The following is a 17,602-nucleotide window of genomic DNA, read 5'->3' as shown; positions in this document are numbered from 1 at the left end:
AACTGAGTTTACACCAGTCACAAAAAAGTAGAAGAAATAAATCTGCCTATCATGCTAAACTGCATTTCTTAAATAATTAACAAGCCCTAAATGTACATACATACATTGTACAATTGTACATACATACAATATACATGCATCCTTCACAAAGCCCAAAAGCTTTCAAATAACTTCCATGCATAGCAATCAGAGTCATACAGGATCTTATGTACCCAAATTAACATTAACTCCTCAAGTGATGTGTAATGTCGAACCCATACATTTTCAGAGCACAGCAAGTCATGTATGGTAAACAGCAATGTAATACAGTGTTAAAGCCTCTCATTAGCATTTGCAGTGTACACTACATTATTCAGACCTTGACCTGTGACCCCATGACCCCAGAATTCTCCGGAGAATCTCTGTCTGGCAGTACATGCATATTATACATACTCACTATCAAGAAGCTAATTTGAGTCAGTTATGTGGAGTCAGAGATATGGAGGGGGGAAAAAAAATGAGATTTTAGCATTTTCATTTCACTTTTGACCTTTGAACCTGTCCCAAAACTTTCCCAAGAGAACCATTATGCAGTAATGCATGTACATACGTATATACCAAGTTTTATGAAAATACCGTCAGGCATTACAGAGATATGGGGGTAAATTGTGAAATTTTACGAATTTGACCTTCACTTTTGACTTTCAGCTTGTGCACTCACAAGTTGATGGGCTCAGCTTCATCCATTCATACATACATAATACACTATGCCAAGTTTCTTCTGGATGCCTCAAACGGTTCCTAAGTTACAGTACAATGTCCATAGAATTGATTACATATACTGACACAAGGACGGACAGATGGCCAGATGGACAACCAGAAAACATAATGCCTCCAGCGACACTTTGTGGCAAAGTCATAAAAAAAAACAATAAAGTTACATTTCCACATTCTGCCAGTTAGGGAACACATTTCACTGTTGTAATTCACATGTGTGCCAATTGAAACATCCAAGGAATGTTCTTTCCTTGTTACCATTCAGCAGGTGCTCCTATATTGAAACATCCAAGGAATGTTCTTTCCTTGTTACCATTCAGCAGGGTGCTCCTATATTGAAACATCCAAGGAATGTTCTTTCCTTGTTACCATTCAGCAGGGTGCTCCTATATTGAAACATCCAAGGAATGTTCTTTCCTTGTTACCATTCAGCAGGGTGCTCCTATATTGTCAGAGAACTTCACTCCTTTTCCCACTATTTCTGTCTTTACAAGGTAAACATGCCCTAGCTTACACCGAGCATGAAGGAAATTAGAGTTATGAATATAATTTATACAGTCAACCTTGCTTAAGTCAACCTCACGTAAGTCGAATACTCACTTAAGTCGAAGTTCTTTTTAAAGCCCTCTTCATATTCCATTGATTTTTAATCCCTTTTATACATTGTATAAGTCGAATTTTCTCTAAGGTGAAGCTACTTCTTCAGTCCACATAGATTCGACTTCGGCAATGTTGACTGTATCATACACTTGGATGGACTTTTGAGATGGCCATCACTGTTCATACACATTTAATATATCAAAAGATTATTTCAGGTAGGAGACTTGAAAACTGCTCTTGCACAAAAGAATTCTAGAAAGTAAACCTCAGCAGAGATTTCACTTCAAGCTGATTTCTAAGATAGCTTCATTGTGAATCACTATGCCGTAAGCAAGAAGTAAATACTTGTAGTCCTTACACACAGAGCCTTGTACATATATGCATTTCTTTCAATCCAAGGAAGAGATCTTTGCATTACTTACTGTACAGTTCTATCAACATTGTAAAGATTACATCTTAGCAAATATATTCCCTCTCCGTCCTACTCATATTTGTTTTTCTATTGAGGCAACGAAGGCATCCTACAAGTAATCCTTTTAAAACCTTGCCATGCAGTTTAATGCACATGGAAAAGCAGATTTAATTTTTTCATGGTTCAAATTATTTGCACAGTTTTCAAGAGGATACTGTCAATTATGTATTCACTAATTAAACTACGACAACCATCACTAAATGGCTGGGGCCTAGGGGAGGATGTCCAGCAAATACAATGCATGGTGAAACCCCTGTTCAAACAGAAAAACAATTTCATTCAGACATTAATGGAATTTGGTCACAGATACTCCATTGAATGGGAAGTACCAGTACACAGTGTGATTCTTCTCCCATGCCTACATGCAAAGATATTCAACAGTAAATGCAAAACAGAACTTTATCTCAGTCACTTTCATCATCAGACAGCACAGCAACTCTCTTCTTCTTCTTCATGGCACTACCATCATCCTCCTCCTCATTGCCCTCAACCTTGCGTTTCTTGCTCTCTGCATCAGAGTCCTACAAAGGGTTAAAAGTCAAAGATCACTGATATTGCCAGACACAACAGTAACACTCGCATAAAATTTGATGAGCAATTTTGTAACATACAATAGTCATTTGCTATCCCACTGCAAAGCTCCCATGGATGCACTGTCTAGTCCATGCATCACTTTTACATTATGAAGCAAGGATTGAAGCAATGAGCAGAAATCAGTCAATCATTGGCCAAGGAGATCATTTATGTTTCTAGATACAATTCATTCCATGCCTAAATCTTCAAGTAACCAATATAGATAGAGATGATATTCACATAATTTTTGTGTCACTCTCTTCATAACAGAGTACTATAATTATGATGTATGTGGCATTTCAGAAAGCTGTAAGTATCATTAATCCTTCTGTAATCAGAGTAGTTAATGTCTCAAATCACATCAAAACAATGCGCTGCAGACCTACAGTAGGTATGGTAAACAGCAGCTGCAGTTCACTGGGCCTGTTTAAGTGCACTGTGACAACAGTTTAAATATGCTAAGAGAAGCTAGAGATCTCCTTCATGGATGTTTATCAGACCGATGTAGACTGAATTTCAACTTATCATTTGTGACTGTGATATGAAGTGTATTACACTTGTTCCATATCAGTTGGAGGTATGACCCGTTATCATACCAACTGCCTTTCAGTTCAAGGTGTTAACTGTTATTGAACTCATTCGATGTTAGTTCAAGGTGTGTTACTTCACTGCACTTTGCCTATTATGAATCCCTCCTTGTCATTCTGCAAGGGTCTTGGGCTAGTGAAATTAAATAATCTTCCTTGCATGGAAGCATTACCACTGTTGAAGACAGCCATATTTACACAATTCTTCTTCATAAATACTTGCATATATCAAAATCTTGAAATATATCATCAAAATTTATATCTGCTAAAAAATACTATCAAGAAGGTTTTAATAACATGCACACACACAATATAAAGTATATTTTTTGCACTCTTACCTCACTGTCACTGTAGAGAGCCTTGACTTTTGAAAGTTTCTCGGCTTGGTCTACTTCGTCTTCATCAGATGAATACAAGCCTCTCTCATGCACTGAATGCAGTAGTGTAGATAAGACATGAGAGCAGAGAGAAAAGAACTTAGAGCAAAGCAAATACAGCTATTCACAGATGTCTGCTTAAGTTTGTAAGAGAATAAGGGCTTCTAAGACTTTAAGATTAAAATCATTTCAAAAGCTTCATACAGCAACAAGGCCACTGCTGAAAAACTACTTTAGCAACAAAACATTTATACATGGCAAACTAAGAACATGTCATAAAATTCTAAAAAGATAGAGTACAGGGCAAAATAAGTGATATGATATCTAGTTCTGGTAGAATATCTTCTTTTTAACTGCCATACTCCTGATAAACAAAGAATTTGATTTATTAATCATTGTCACTGTAGGCCAAAGGTACAACCTTGCTGTACTTTCAACTTCACTCAAGTGTTGTTGCCTTGTGGATTCTGCTTGATACACCATTCCCACATAAATGGCATTGCTTAATAAAAAAGTTAAGGCTGCTGCAAAACAATTATTATAACTATGCTAATGATACAGTATAGTGTTACATCAAAAGATCCATCTGACAATGAAAACATGGTAAGTCATGATCTCACACAAGTAACACTACATGTCTTTGAGAAGATTTAAACTTTGAAAAAAAATAAATAACTGAGACTATATCCTGATTTAGATCGATTTTCATTAACTTACTCCTCTTTCAAATGAAAACCTTCCACTGCAAAACCATAGATCAAACACTTCAACAGACTGTCTCTATGTAGCGTACATTCCAATGTGCAATATCGTCGGTGGGGTGTCAAGACCTTGTATCTCAACTTTTGGTGAAAATGTTTTTTTTTTTTTTTTTAGTAATGGTCAGATAATCAGATAAAGGACAAGTTCACCTTTGTATCCATGCGCATTGAGTAAGCGCAGAAATCCTAGTAAAACACATCAGTGAAAGTTTGTGGAAAATGGGACAATCTGTGCAAAAGTTGTGAATTTTTACTTCTCTGCGCAGTCACTGCTGGATGAGAAGACTACCACACTTGATGATGTGTGTCACATGCATAGAACCATATACGGTAGGGAGATTTTTTTCATATATATATTATGTTGGTCATCATGCGATTTCATTCATACTTTTGGTACACGTGTATTAAAAAAAAAGGGGGGTGCGCGCCCAGGCAATGTCCTGTCAAAATCCTAGCTGTCCTACCCCAAAAATGAAGCCACCATGGCAAACACCAAGGCAAAAGGAAAGACTATCCCATTTGTTATAGTGCTTTGGCTGCCATGTTTTCTTGCTCTCCTGACCATTTGACACTTTGTAGATACAAGGTCTTGTTAACCCAGTAGCGATATGCATTTCAATGGGTCATCATCAGTTGCATGATAAGCAGGTGGTTGTATCAGACACCTTAACAAGTTCTGTGTAGAAGTTTTGAAGCCCTCACCTAGTGCTATCACGTAAAGCAAACGGAATCGAAATCGGGTTAGAAATGGTGAAGGAGTAGCATTCTGTAGCAAAATGCACAATATAGGTCAAAAATCAAGGTCAAAGGTCAAAGAAGTCAAAGGTCAAAATTCTGTGTAGAAGTTTTGAAGCCCTCAACTAGTGCCATCATATAAAGCAAACGGAATCGAAATCGGGTTAAAAATGGCGAAGGAGTAGCATTTCGTAGCAAAATGTACAATATAGGTCAAAAATCAAGGTCAAAGGTCAAAGAAGTCAAAGGTCAAAATTCTGTGTAGAAGTTTTGAAGCCCTCACCTAGTGCCATCACATAAAGCAAACGGAATCGAAATCGGGTTAGAAATGGCGAAGGAGTAGCATTTTGTAGCAAAATGTACAATATAGGTCAAAAAATCAAGGTCAAAGGTCAAAGAAGTCAAAGGTCAAAATTCTGTGTAGAAGTTTTGAAGCCCTCACCTAGTGCCATCACATAAAGCAAACGGAATCGAAATCGGGTTAGAAATGGCGAAGGAGTAGCATTTTGTAGCAAAATGTACAATATAGGTCAAAGGTCAAGGTCAAAGGTCACGACTGAAATTCTGTGTAGAAGTTTCAAAGCTCCCATGTAGTGCTATCATATAAAGCAAACAGAATCAAAATTGGCTCATAAATGACAGAGAAGTAGCAAATTGAAGATTTTGATCACACACGGACGCACACACGGACACACGGACGGACGGACGGACGGACACACGGACGGACACACGGACACACACACGTACGGAGCCCGTTTCATAGTCCCCTGCTCGAACTCGTTCGGCGGGGACAAACAAGTCGATTAGTTTCAGGACCTAGCAACAACAAGACATGCCACTACTGGCATATCTTTTAAACTACTTCATCAAACAAAATTAAGGGCACTGTGGTTACACAAAGAGCTCAGAAGTTTGTCTCTGCTTGTCAGTTTTCAAACTACTTTGAATGCAGCCACACTTTAAAGCCTAATCTGGGTGAGATTTTCATGTGTGTATTACAGCAATTGTCAGAGGTGAATGATAAGGGAATACACAACCCATGCATATGTTTATTTGCAATTAGGTTTGATTGTAGGATGCAATCATGATACATCCTGATATGACTGGGATCTCTGTCATTCAACTTTTATGTACATTTGTATGTCTACATACTGCAACATACTGGTATGTAAATCCAAGGAGGCTGATTTTACCTCCTGCAATATACAAGTTGTATATTCCATATTTTCATATTTTTCTTATCATAACCACTGATTGAAAGGATGAATGTCTTCTCACAATCATTGCAATTATTGATCTTGCAACTGACCATTGTTCCGTGTTTACATTTCAAATATCTACATGTATTCTGCTCAAGCACTAAATCAAAAGACAATATCATACGCCAGTTAGAATACAGTTAGAGAAGAGAAGTCCTACCTTTGGCTAAACTACTTTTGAAGTTTTTCTTGATGGCTGAGAGGCTGATAGCTGTATCATCATCTTCCTCAAAGCCATCTTCCCTGTCAGGTTCAAGGTAGGAGGCACTCAACCCTCGCTGGTGAGATCTCTCCCTGATCCGTCTCTGCTGGTTCTGTCTCCGTAATGCTGCTCTCAATTTTTCTTCCTCTCGCTGCATACAAAGATAGGTCAAATCAAACATTGACACAAACATTTAAGTACACAAAAGGTAGCTCGAAGTGCATACCGGTAATCATAAAACAAAGTACATGTATCATAGGAGTCTAACTTCACCTTCACAGTCTCACTACAAGACTTTGTTTATAATGAGACTCTTATATCAAAGATACCTTGCTAACTTGAAATGCTGGTAAACTGCAAAGTCAAACATTTTGTGGCGAATGATTTATTTGAAAGAAAGATGTTATTCAGAGGGGTGAAGGCTCAGGTTTGAGTTTCTTCAGTTTGTCTCCCTCTACAAATGAAAATTTGTTAAGATCGCATCTGCTGATCTGTAAATCAAAAAACATGTCGGAAAAAAGGAACCAGTGGGACTCGAACCTGTCATCTACTGCTTTCCGGGCAGCGACACTACCACCAGGCTGTCCCTGGTTGCCGGCAGTGACACGATGAACATGGAACAAATACCCAAGCTCCGAGATTCCGACATTGTTATGTTAAGTATAGTCCAAGGCGGACTATACTCAAGAAACAAATACCCAAGCTCCGAGATTCCGACATTGTTATGTTAAGTATAGTCCAAGGCGGACTTTACTTTTTCCGACATGTTTGTTAATTTACAGATCAGCAGTTGCGATCTTAACAAATTTTCATTTGTAGAGGGAGACAAACTGAAGAAACTCAAACCTGAATGATTTATTTATTTCGCCATATAACGAGAGACCAAGTGGGTCTAGTGCTCATCTGAGTATCACAAGGTCACCTTCCAAGCATTCACGCTGCCTATTACCTACGAAGAATCTGACAAACTTGGTACTTTAGGGGTCTTCAGGGAGACATGGTGTCTATTTTGTTTATTCTATTACACTGGCGATAATACCTGCCAAGTTTGTACAAAATTTGGCCATGCAGATAGAGATGTAAAAACAGACTGCCAATCTGGTCCCAGACCCTGGATCTAGCATAAACAAACTTGAAAGTGCACATGCACTGATGCATTTACTCAGTGCATTTAGCTCTTACAAAAAGACATCTTTTTTGCTAGATTCTCTAATTTAGGAGCTCTGGGGTCACCCTAGAGCAACCAGGGGGCATGGTGCCCATTTGTATAAATATATTCTACCACCCTAGAAATGATATGATAATAGAAATTGTGATATGGCTGAGATGATAATGCACTGATATACCGTAAATTTATCAAAGATCACAGAACTCTGTAACTACACACTTAATACATTACCCACAATTATATCCAATTACTTAATTTTTCTTCTGTCTACTTCCACTTCATATTCATGGAAACAATTGTTGATATGTGATCTGTTACTATCCTCCCTTCCATAGAGTGACATCCTTCATGAAGGCTGATGTCCAATTCAAAGCATGGATGCATGTATACCCACAAGACAGTGATAATGTGAGTTTAAAAACCACGTCCATGCACTCATCTATGTCTCACTCCCATAGAGTGACAACAAGATGCTATCAATTTGCTGGAAAACACACTAGTACAATCACATCCAATTCTAGTATCTTGCATCTTCACCTACACACACTACCACTGGGTAGAATGTGTTGTATATGAATAGGACATGGTTGAACTCTCTATTTCTTGACTGCAACCACATCAAAAATTCACCTTAATCATCTCTCCCCTCTGAGCCTCTGGGTCCTTGCCAGCAATGGGAACCACTTTAATCTTTTGAGTCTTAGAGCATCGGTCTGCCATGGACAGAGTCATCTTTCTATGCGTTGCACTGTCTGTGGAATGTGGTCTTCACAAAGAAGAAAAAGAGAGAAAAAAAAAAAAATCTGTCAGTGCATTTGTGTCGATGACAACCCTATATCGTGTTTAGCCCATAGTCACTGAAACACTCGATATTGCTGTACCTTCCAGGGAACCATAGACCATTACGTATAGAATCTTCACTTGATAACGGGTTAATCATACATTTGATTCATATGCACTCATATTCTTGATTAATATTCACAAAGAATCTTTCTCCAACAGTTATCAATGAACAATACTCTTGTAATTTTGGTGAAAGAGTCTTTATTCAAAACATAAAGTACATATAGTGCCATCAACATATCTAAACAACCTTGCCATTCACTCATTTTAGACTATTCAGTGGATTTATAAGATTTCATTGCATCTAAAAAAACAAAACAAAACAAAACAAATTAAAACTAGAAATGTCGCTACAGCGACTGGTTATACCCCCACCACAACATTTCAACATTTCATAAGCTTTGGTCAAAAAACTGAGGAAGTAGTTAAATCCGCAAGATCTTTCCTTGATCTTGTGCCATTAATATGCCGTTACCATGGCAACATACTTTCGGGTACTGTCGAAAAATGCGTCTTGCACATCTACAACCAAAGGCACACATCTGTACCAAGTTTCATGGAAATTGGGCAAAAACTGAGGAAGTAGTTTGCAACACAAAATTTTCCATCATTTTGGCTCATAATATGTGAGCTGTTACCATGGCAACATACTTTTTGTCACTGTCAAGAAATGTGTCATGCTGACCTATATCCTAAGACAAACATTCAATATGAATTCCATGAGAATTGGAAGAACACTGATGAAGCAGTTTTGCCATGAAGCATTTTGCCCTATATTTTACCAATAACATGCCGTTACCATGGCAACGCACTTTTTGCCACTGCGGAAATATGTGTCTTGCACATTAACATATTCAGATGAACATCTGTACCTAATTTCATAAAAATTGATCAAAAACTGTGGGAGGAGTTCGCGACGCAAGATTTGTACCCATTTTTGCCCATAATATGCCGTTACCATGGCAACGAACTTTAGTACCGGCTGTCAAAAAATACGTCTTGCACATCTACAACCCAAGGCACACATCTGTGCCAAGTTTTATGGGAATCGGTTGAAAACTGAGGAAGTAGTTCGCGACGCAAGATTTGCAACGGACCGACCGCCCGACCGCCCGACCGACCGCCCGACCGACCGCCCGACCGACCGCCCGCCCGCCCGACCGCCCCCGACCGACCGCCCGCCCGACCGCCCGCCCGACCGCCCGCCCGACCGCCCGACCGTCTGCTGATTCCTATATACCCCCTTCAAACTTCGTTTGGCGGGGGTATAAAAAAAAAACACCTGACTGTAACCTTACTGCATATGAGGTATAACACACTGGAGGTACAACACAAAGTAGTTAAATACCTTAATTTACAACAGAGAGTAGTATTTTGGGTTCAATGTAAAGGCAAAATAGACTTTTTACAAAACCTTGCTAGCAGAATACAAAATTAAACTTTAGGTTTTGCTAAACCATGAATGATTCTAACTTGGGTTTAAACCTTGGTCTACAGTAGAATACAGGCCAAAGGGGCCACACAATCTCTACAGGGGTACTGAGAATTACCTGAATGAAAGCTTGGTTCTAAAAACTGCCAGTCCCTGGAGACCAGTTCCTTGCCTTATGAAGAGATGGTTGAAATCACCCTGCTGGTTCATCTTGTAGACATCAAACACCTCTTGACCAAGATGTAGGGAGAGGCTAGTAGACAAAATAAAAGAGGCAAATTGTTTGTGGTATGCATCAGAAAATACTTCAGGAGACAGTTTGGAGGTTAATGAGAAAAGTAAGAACTGAAATCTTTCTTGGAAAAAAAACAACATAAACATGGTCTACTGGACAATCACTGAACAAGTAATTATACCCCATTCCACAAAGATCTTCTCTTTTCAGTCACTCATCAGAAGCGAAGTTTCTTGATTCTGGCCACCCACCACAGTGTATCTGATCGCAGTCCGATGAATCCAACTTGTGTCGGTCAGTGTCAGACATGTCAAGCAATGATCCGATAACGCAAGATCGTCCGATGAGGATCAAGCGCCACAGGTCTGACACTCAACTGATAGTCGACCAAACAAGTCTGATTCATCAGACTGCGATCCAATACACTTCAGTGGGTGGCCGGAAAGAAAAAACTTTGCTTCAGATGAGTGAACTATGAGAAAAAGACTCTGTGGAATGGAGGTATTAGACAAAAATCCTGCACAGTTAAGAGGAAAATGTTGATCTTGAACACAGAGCCCCAACCAAACTTGTTACCCCTTGCCTAAATGTCAATTCCTGTGTAGATTGTACACTGTGCATTAGTGAGCAAGTGAGTTTTCAAACACCCTGCACAACCAGGTCATCACTGTCACTTTGAAAATCTGCACTTTTGAGCCTTTGGTATTATTGTTTTACCCCACCATAGGCTCCAAAGGGGATCACTCGTATCATTTAAATAATTTTGCATTTCCTGCCCCCAAAATTGCTTGTGATAAGTTTGGAGAAATGTCTGAATGTGGTTTTAAGGAAGAAAATAAAAATGTGAAAAGATTGGAGATGATGCACAATACACAATGGGGAATAAATGATCTTGGTGGTTCAGTTGATCCCTTGGCTCGTATTACAATGTACGTATAGATAGAAAGTAGAATATTCATCACCATGTGAAAAATATTCATACTGCTTGTTCTTTGTGTGAATGGGATTATTTTTTTTTCCGGGGGGGGGGGGGGGGGGGGGGGGGAATGGGTTGTCACACTGCCCAAATATGAGAATTGTGTTACCATAGATCATCTTAACATGCACTTGAACATGACTTTGATTTGTACAAATGATAGGATTCGCAATCAAATTTTGTATGGCATCCAATCTAAGGAAAAAACAAAAAATAAACTTAATCTACATAGATCTACTTAATAGACCTGTCTAGTTTGGGCACTTTTTTTCTATGTAACTGCCTATTTTAGCCATAACTGGGGGCTTCAGTATTTCTAGCAATCATGAATTTATGCACTGACATAGCTATACTCCTGATTTATTGCATAATCTATTGAATCATCTATTCCTCTTATTTTGGAAGCTATGGCCAACATAAGTATAGTGTTTTAAAACTGAATAGGTCTATACACTGTATATGTAACATGAACTTTGCACATCTGCATAAATGCATGCAGTAAATACACTCCCCCTCCCCCTCCCCCTCCCCCTCCCCCCCCCCCCCCCCTTTTCCGCACATCCCAATTTTTTAGAACTCCTATTGACTACTACATGTATATCCTGGCTTTCTCAGATTGTAATAAAAGCATTCAACCTGCAGATCAGTAGACTCACCTTCCATCCGACCATCGCACTATCCTGGCATTGCTCTCCTTACCAATTTCATTTCCTTCATCATCAAATACCTTCCGCCATCTGATTGTATTCTCCACCTGTTTCATCAAATATCAAACAAATCAACCACAAATATCACTTCTAAACACTTTTGGACTCATCACAATTGTTTAATCTCACTCATACATGGGCATCTGGTAAAAGGTAATTTGACTACTTTTTAAAACAAATAAAAACTTATGCATTTCAAATTGCTTTGCAGTCAGCTGGAATGCCTCTGCTTCTTGCAAAATCACTACAATATGCACTGCACATGTACATGATCCTTCATTACATTTTGATCTTGTTTATTACTCTTGACCAATAACAAAGCTCTGACCTTAACCCTATCTGCATGACAAATACATTTTCAAAACTAGAAATGTCGCTATGGCGACTGATGCCTCCGCCATAATGCATGATTCTCTCAATAGGTGTATAGTACAATGTCTTCACAATGTGTGATGACAGTTTCACATAACTGGCAAAATATTGAAATGACAGGTTTGTCAAAAATATCTTGAATGTCCACTTTCCTTGGCTAGGTTTGCTATAATTATCTAAGAGTGCAGGTACACATATTTGGGGAATTGAGGATTTTTTGCTTGACTTCTGACTGACCCTTTTATAAGTTTATGCATTGAGTAATTTTCAAGGTAAATGTCTGAAGAAAGAGTGTAATTACAGTACAAAACATTTTTTTTTTTGCATTTAAACCTGGCCTTTGACCCTTAACCTTCGACCTTTGACCTTCTGGCTGGAAATTTCCTAGAGAATCTCCATTAGATAATACATGTATATATTAAGTTTTAAAACTAATAATGCAAGCATTGCATATACTAGTATATGAGGGAAATAGTACAATTTTGAGGAGTTGACCTCGACCTTTGACCCTGACTATTGACCCATGACCCTAATTCCCTAGATAATCCCTGCCAGTCAGTACATGCATATGTACCAAGTTCCATGAAGATACATTGAACCATTTGCGAGAAAAGTGAAATTGCAACATTTTCACCTAACCTTTGACCTTATGACATGAAACTCTCTCTGGAGAATCTTTACACAGTAGTACATGTCTACACTAAGTTTCAAGAAAATACCTTTGGGCATTGCATGGATATGGGGGAAATAGCAACATTCTTAGCATTTGACCTTGACCTTTTGAACTTTGACCTCTTGCCAATTTCACTAAAATCTACTCAACTAATTGCCCCATCATCCTTCATCCTTGGACCAGGTTTGGTGAAAGCTGCTTCATCCAGTTTTGAGTTATCATGTAAACAGATAAATCTTAGGATTTGACCTTGATCTTTGACCTTTGACCTCTGTCCGATTTCACTAAAAACCTAATCAAGTACTGTAAAAGTGGATATTTTCGCGTGACTAATTTTTCGCGCTTGGCCGGGTCTGAAGAGTTTCGCGTGTTTTTAATTCCGCGGAATCAAGACATCACGCACAGGCACATAATTATGGCAAGCAAAAATATTCCCGTGCTTTTATTTTTGCGCTAGTTTCTGGTTGCGCGAAATGCGCGAAAATTTGAACACGGTGAATTTTCCACTTTTACAGTAATTGTCCCATCATACATCATCCTCGGACAAAGTTTGGTGAAATTTGCTTGATCCAGTCTTGAGTTATCATGTAAACGGATACAATTTCATGATTTGACCTTGACCTTTTCTTTTGGTCGATTTCTCTCAAAATCTTATCAAGTAATTGCACCATCATACTTTATGCTTGGACCAAGTTTGGTAAAATTCCAGTCAATATTACTCAAGTTATCGCGTAAACGAATGCAGACGTACGTAAGTGCGGACAGACGGACGGACGGACAACCCAAAAACATAAGAGGCGTAATGATTTCAATCCATGACACCAAACAACATAATCACTTGACATACACCTTGTACCTCCAGGAATCAAAGGTCAGAAAATGACATTTTAACTTAATTTTGGAGGCCTTTTACTTTGACCTTTGAGCTTTTACCCTGTCATTTCGGGCAACTCACTGATTATCATGCTTAAATTTTCTTACAAGACGATATTACTGGCTGAAGTTATGGTTGGAAATTAAAATTTTTAACCAAAGTACAGTGCCCTTTGACCATAAGCCTGTGGGCAAGATAAAAGGATAGACAATAGCTGCAGAAACAACTAGAGAAGCACTCTGAGAGCCCAGACCTCCGCCACCCAGCAAATTTCCATCAATGGTCTTGCTCTTCCATAAAGATCAATGATTTCCACCCATATGTACAGCATCATCCGATTTCCCAATGCATATGTATAGAAGCCTTTTGTTACGTCATCAACTTCCAGCTGCGCAGCACGCCTCATCCTAGCAGAAACTAGAACATGCACTTTAGTGCACGTATGAAAACCTCAAAAATGCGCAGCTCGAACTCCCATGTTCATCGGCCCTCCCTGCCAAAATATCGAAAATCCTTAATAAAATCCAAAAACATTTCTGAATCACTACCAAAGTTTAATCATCTGGGGCCGTATTCTCGAAAGGTCTTAAGTGGGGCACTTAAATATGAAAAATGTGTCTAAGTACCCTGCTAATTTAAGCGGGGTGCTTAGATTGGTATTCTCGAAGGAACTAAGCACCCCGCTTAACTGAGCTGACTTAAGCATCCCAATTGTCTTAAGTCAATCTGATGACGTAGGCGCGTATACCAATTAACAATGGCCTTGACGACCACAGAAAAATTAATTTTGTGCGATAGATTTCCTATGGGATTTTACGTGTTAATTACTTATCGCGGAAAGTTTGAAAGATGGAGCTAAACGAAAAAAGGCGAAAGCCCAACTTCAGTGAAACTGAGAAGATACTTCTCATTGAAGAATTCAGAAAGAGGGAGGATATTCTCAAGGGGTCATTCTCACAAAAAATAACTTCGAGGCAAAAACATTCCGCGTGGGAGGAAATAGCAAACGAGTTAAACTGCAGGAATCCTTCGGTGAAGAGAACTGTGCCGGAAATACAGAAGAAGTGGCAAAACCTCAACAGTTCAGCCAAGGCGGCAGCGGGCAAACGGAGGAAGGAGATGAGAAAGACGGGTGAGAATATGAATATATCGAATTGTTTGTTTGCTTACTTTGTTGATATTATTTTTTTTGAAACCCCGAACGATATATTTCTCTCTTTTTTTTTTATTTGGGTTTGCAAAGAATAAGCTACCGTAGTCTCGCCCTTTATTTGACCCGAGTGACCTCAGGTGCGCAGCTACTAGTGATGCTGCACTGTGTGCGCTATAGCTAGCGCTACTGTCACCACTGTGTTTTTAGTTTGGCAAGGCTAGTAAGTCAGGCTAGAGATGATGGGCGCCGACGTCTGGTATTATACGAAGAAACCAGCAAAATTAAGCTAAGTGTCATTAAGTTCATACTTTGGATTATTTCATTGGTTCTGTATTGGTGCTTTACCGTTAAAGTCGGAGTTTAGCTAAATTTTGTAGAGATCTACAACAACCTTGTTCGACTTGTTTGGTGATTTTACGAGTGTACCGATACTAGTAGATCGTCTGCTCATGTGTCATGCACCAGTTGCACGCCTGCCTGACCGGCTGCAATGACAATGCACACATCGGAACAGGCAAGACAGATGTTGTCAACCATTGCCTGGTGACGGCACTCACGATGGAAATACACTCTGCGAATGATTCGATTATAATGCCAAATAATTGCATGAACATCTTAACAGATATAATTTCAGCTTTAGTTTAATCTAGACCCTACATGATATTTTTCCCGTTCAAATTCAACCTGTCCTTGTTATGTTGGCATGGACGTACAAATGCCAATGAATTGCCATGGCATGGCAAGTAGTATACTAGTAATGCGATAGGCATAAGCCGGTAACTGGATAGACCCCACACCACAGTTTGCCGGCGGTGCTAAACACTGAAACGGAAAGTTTTGTTATTTCTGCATTCTGGAACTACACTGGTGTAAGAGCTGGGTAGTACCTAGATTCTAGCAGCATGTATTACGACACAACTCACAAGTCAGTAGCGTTTAAATTACAAAACAATGCTTGATGAAAAGCAATAGGTTCTAATACTGTTTAATACATCCAGTTTAACTGTAGCATTGCTTTTTCAAACAAAAAGTGTATTGCAGATAAGAACACTGTGTTCTATACTGACAAACTACAGACAGTGTCAGAGTTACGTTATAAAGTGAGACTGTGAGGTACAAACTGGTATGAAAATTTCGAAATGCACCTGTCAATTGTAAGTCCCACCACCTTACCCCAGTGCCGGGAGATGTGCGTCGGTATAAAATTGGGGACTCGGGGAGCTGGGGGGGGGGGGGGGAATTTGATGGTTAATGTCGGTCTCTTTACTGGGTGGGTCGTAGGTGCGTAAATGAGGTAAAGTCCAAAACTGACAGAGGTGTGTATTTTCATGGGGCGGTGGCCAGTGAGTCCAAATTTGCGACGGAGGGTGCGTCAATGCCGATGGCAAGAAGTGGTTCCTCCTGTGACAACGACACATCCTCAAAGCACATCTCCCGGGGGTCAGGGGGTAGGTCTAACAATTGGTCGGTACATAAGGTAGTTGATGATGTCACTCCCTCACAATACAGACCATAGTGTGTATTTCAGTATAGATGTCAATCTAATGATTGGTTGTACTGTCAAATTGAATTCATTAGTTTTCAGCATTTGATTTCAAACAGTTTTATTTCCTAATATTAGACCTAGTTCACAGTGATTTTCCATTGTAAACAATGACTTTGTCCATGTTCAACAAATCTTGAATTCCATTTCAACCTGCCTGAAACTCGCTTTCCGTTTCAAAAGGTTATTTCTATGAATTCTGTCCATTTTTTTTCCACTCTCGTGGAAAATCACTTTCCCCGTATATTTCTTGTTAGATATGTTGTTGCACTTTTTTATTGTGGCTGATCCTCCTTGCCCACTGACAGATATTGACAACATCCTAGGCTACATTTACCAATATTGTAATATCTTCTTTGAGAATACCAACTCTGATTTAGTCCTTTACAACACAACATGCAATCAAGCATGCATTCTACTTAATTTAGTATTTCCTAAGATGATGTGATGATTGCTCTGAAATTTGTGGTGATTCAAGCCTTGCACGAAATTAACAATGTAACAGATTTTTTTTTTTTTTCTCTGTAACCCATACCTAGGTGGCGGTCCCCCTCCCCAAGACCTGAACGATGTTGACCAACAGTTATTGGAGATCATCGGGTTAACTTCCCCAACGATTGCTGGCATTGATGGAGGTGTTGATTCTCTAGGAATATGGTAAACTAAAATATTATTAGTTTGCATGATTATAGGCATTGTAATTTACCCAGTACATTGGGGGGGGGGGGGGGGGGGGGGGGACGGACAAAGAAATAGATTTGTTGCCCCTCCCCCAATCATTTCAAAACTTCACAAATTTTCAATATTTTGGCCTGCTTTGGCCACAAAATTAACAATTGCAATTTTGTGTGCCAACAATGTTGACATTTTTCTTCATCCTCCCCCCCCCCCCCCCCAATTGAAGCATGGATCAACATGTCATGTACCCATTCCTGCATCCAGGTACGAAATTCTGTGTCCGTACCCCATACTTCCATCCATTATCTCATGCCGTACCTCATACCCATACCTGTGACTTTGTGAAATGCTGAACCTGCACCTGTACATGTACCCATGCTTCTATCTGATTCTGTATGTGTACCCATATCTGTACCCATATCCGTTCCCATGGCCCTTGACTCTTATCACTGTGACAAATGCTGACATCCAACCACATAAAACCTCTCTCTTTCTCATACCAAAAAAAAAAAAAAAAAACAATTAGATGAATTAAATGAAGGCACAAATCACTAGTACCACAAACTAACTAGAGGCAATAATCACAAAACATTCATTCAGTTTCACAATTGGGTGGGAACCATGCT

General features: G+C 39.3%; 1 protein-coding gene across 1 annotated transcript in view; it reads right to left on the bottom strand.

Moving 5' to 3' along the window:
* Positions 1-731: 731 nt before the first annotated feature.
* The window catches only part of LOC139725768 (uncharacterized), a 39,365-nt gene continuing 22,494 nt past the window's right edge, over positions 732-17,602 (bottom strand). Inside the window, exons 9-14 of the mRNA XM_071636850.1 lie at positions 11,633-11,730; positions 9,884-10,018; positions 8,121-8,256; positions 6,281-6,473; positions 3,327-3,418; positions 732-2,349 (exon numbers count right to left, since the gene is read on the bottom strand). Of these exons, the coding sequence (XP_071492951.1) occupies positions 2,233-2,349; positions 3,327-3,418; positions 6,281-6,473; positions 8,121-8,256; positions 9,884-10,018; positions 11,633-11,730 (771 nt within the window). The 3' untranslated portion in view covers positions 732-2,232. The remainder of the gene's footprint in view (positions 2,350-3,326; positions 3,419-6,280; positions 6,474-8,120; positions 8,257-9,883; positions 10,019-11,632; positions 11,731-17,602) is intronic.

This window comes from Diadema antillarum, unplaced genomic scaffold (genome assembly GCF_040938485.1).
Source record: "Diadema antillarum isolate AM-2024a unplaced genomic scaffold, OU_Dant_1.0 seq00000059_RagTag, whole genome shotgun sequence".
In the NCBI taxonomy this organism is placed as follows: Eukaryota; Metazoa; Echinodermata; class Echinoidea; order Diadematoida; family Diadematidae; genus Diadema; species Diadema antillarum.
The sequence above is the reverse complement of the archived record's forward strand: the minus strand, read 5'-3'. Positions and strand labels throughout refer to the sequence as shown.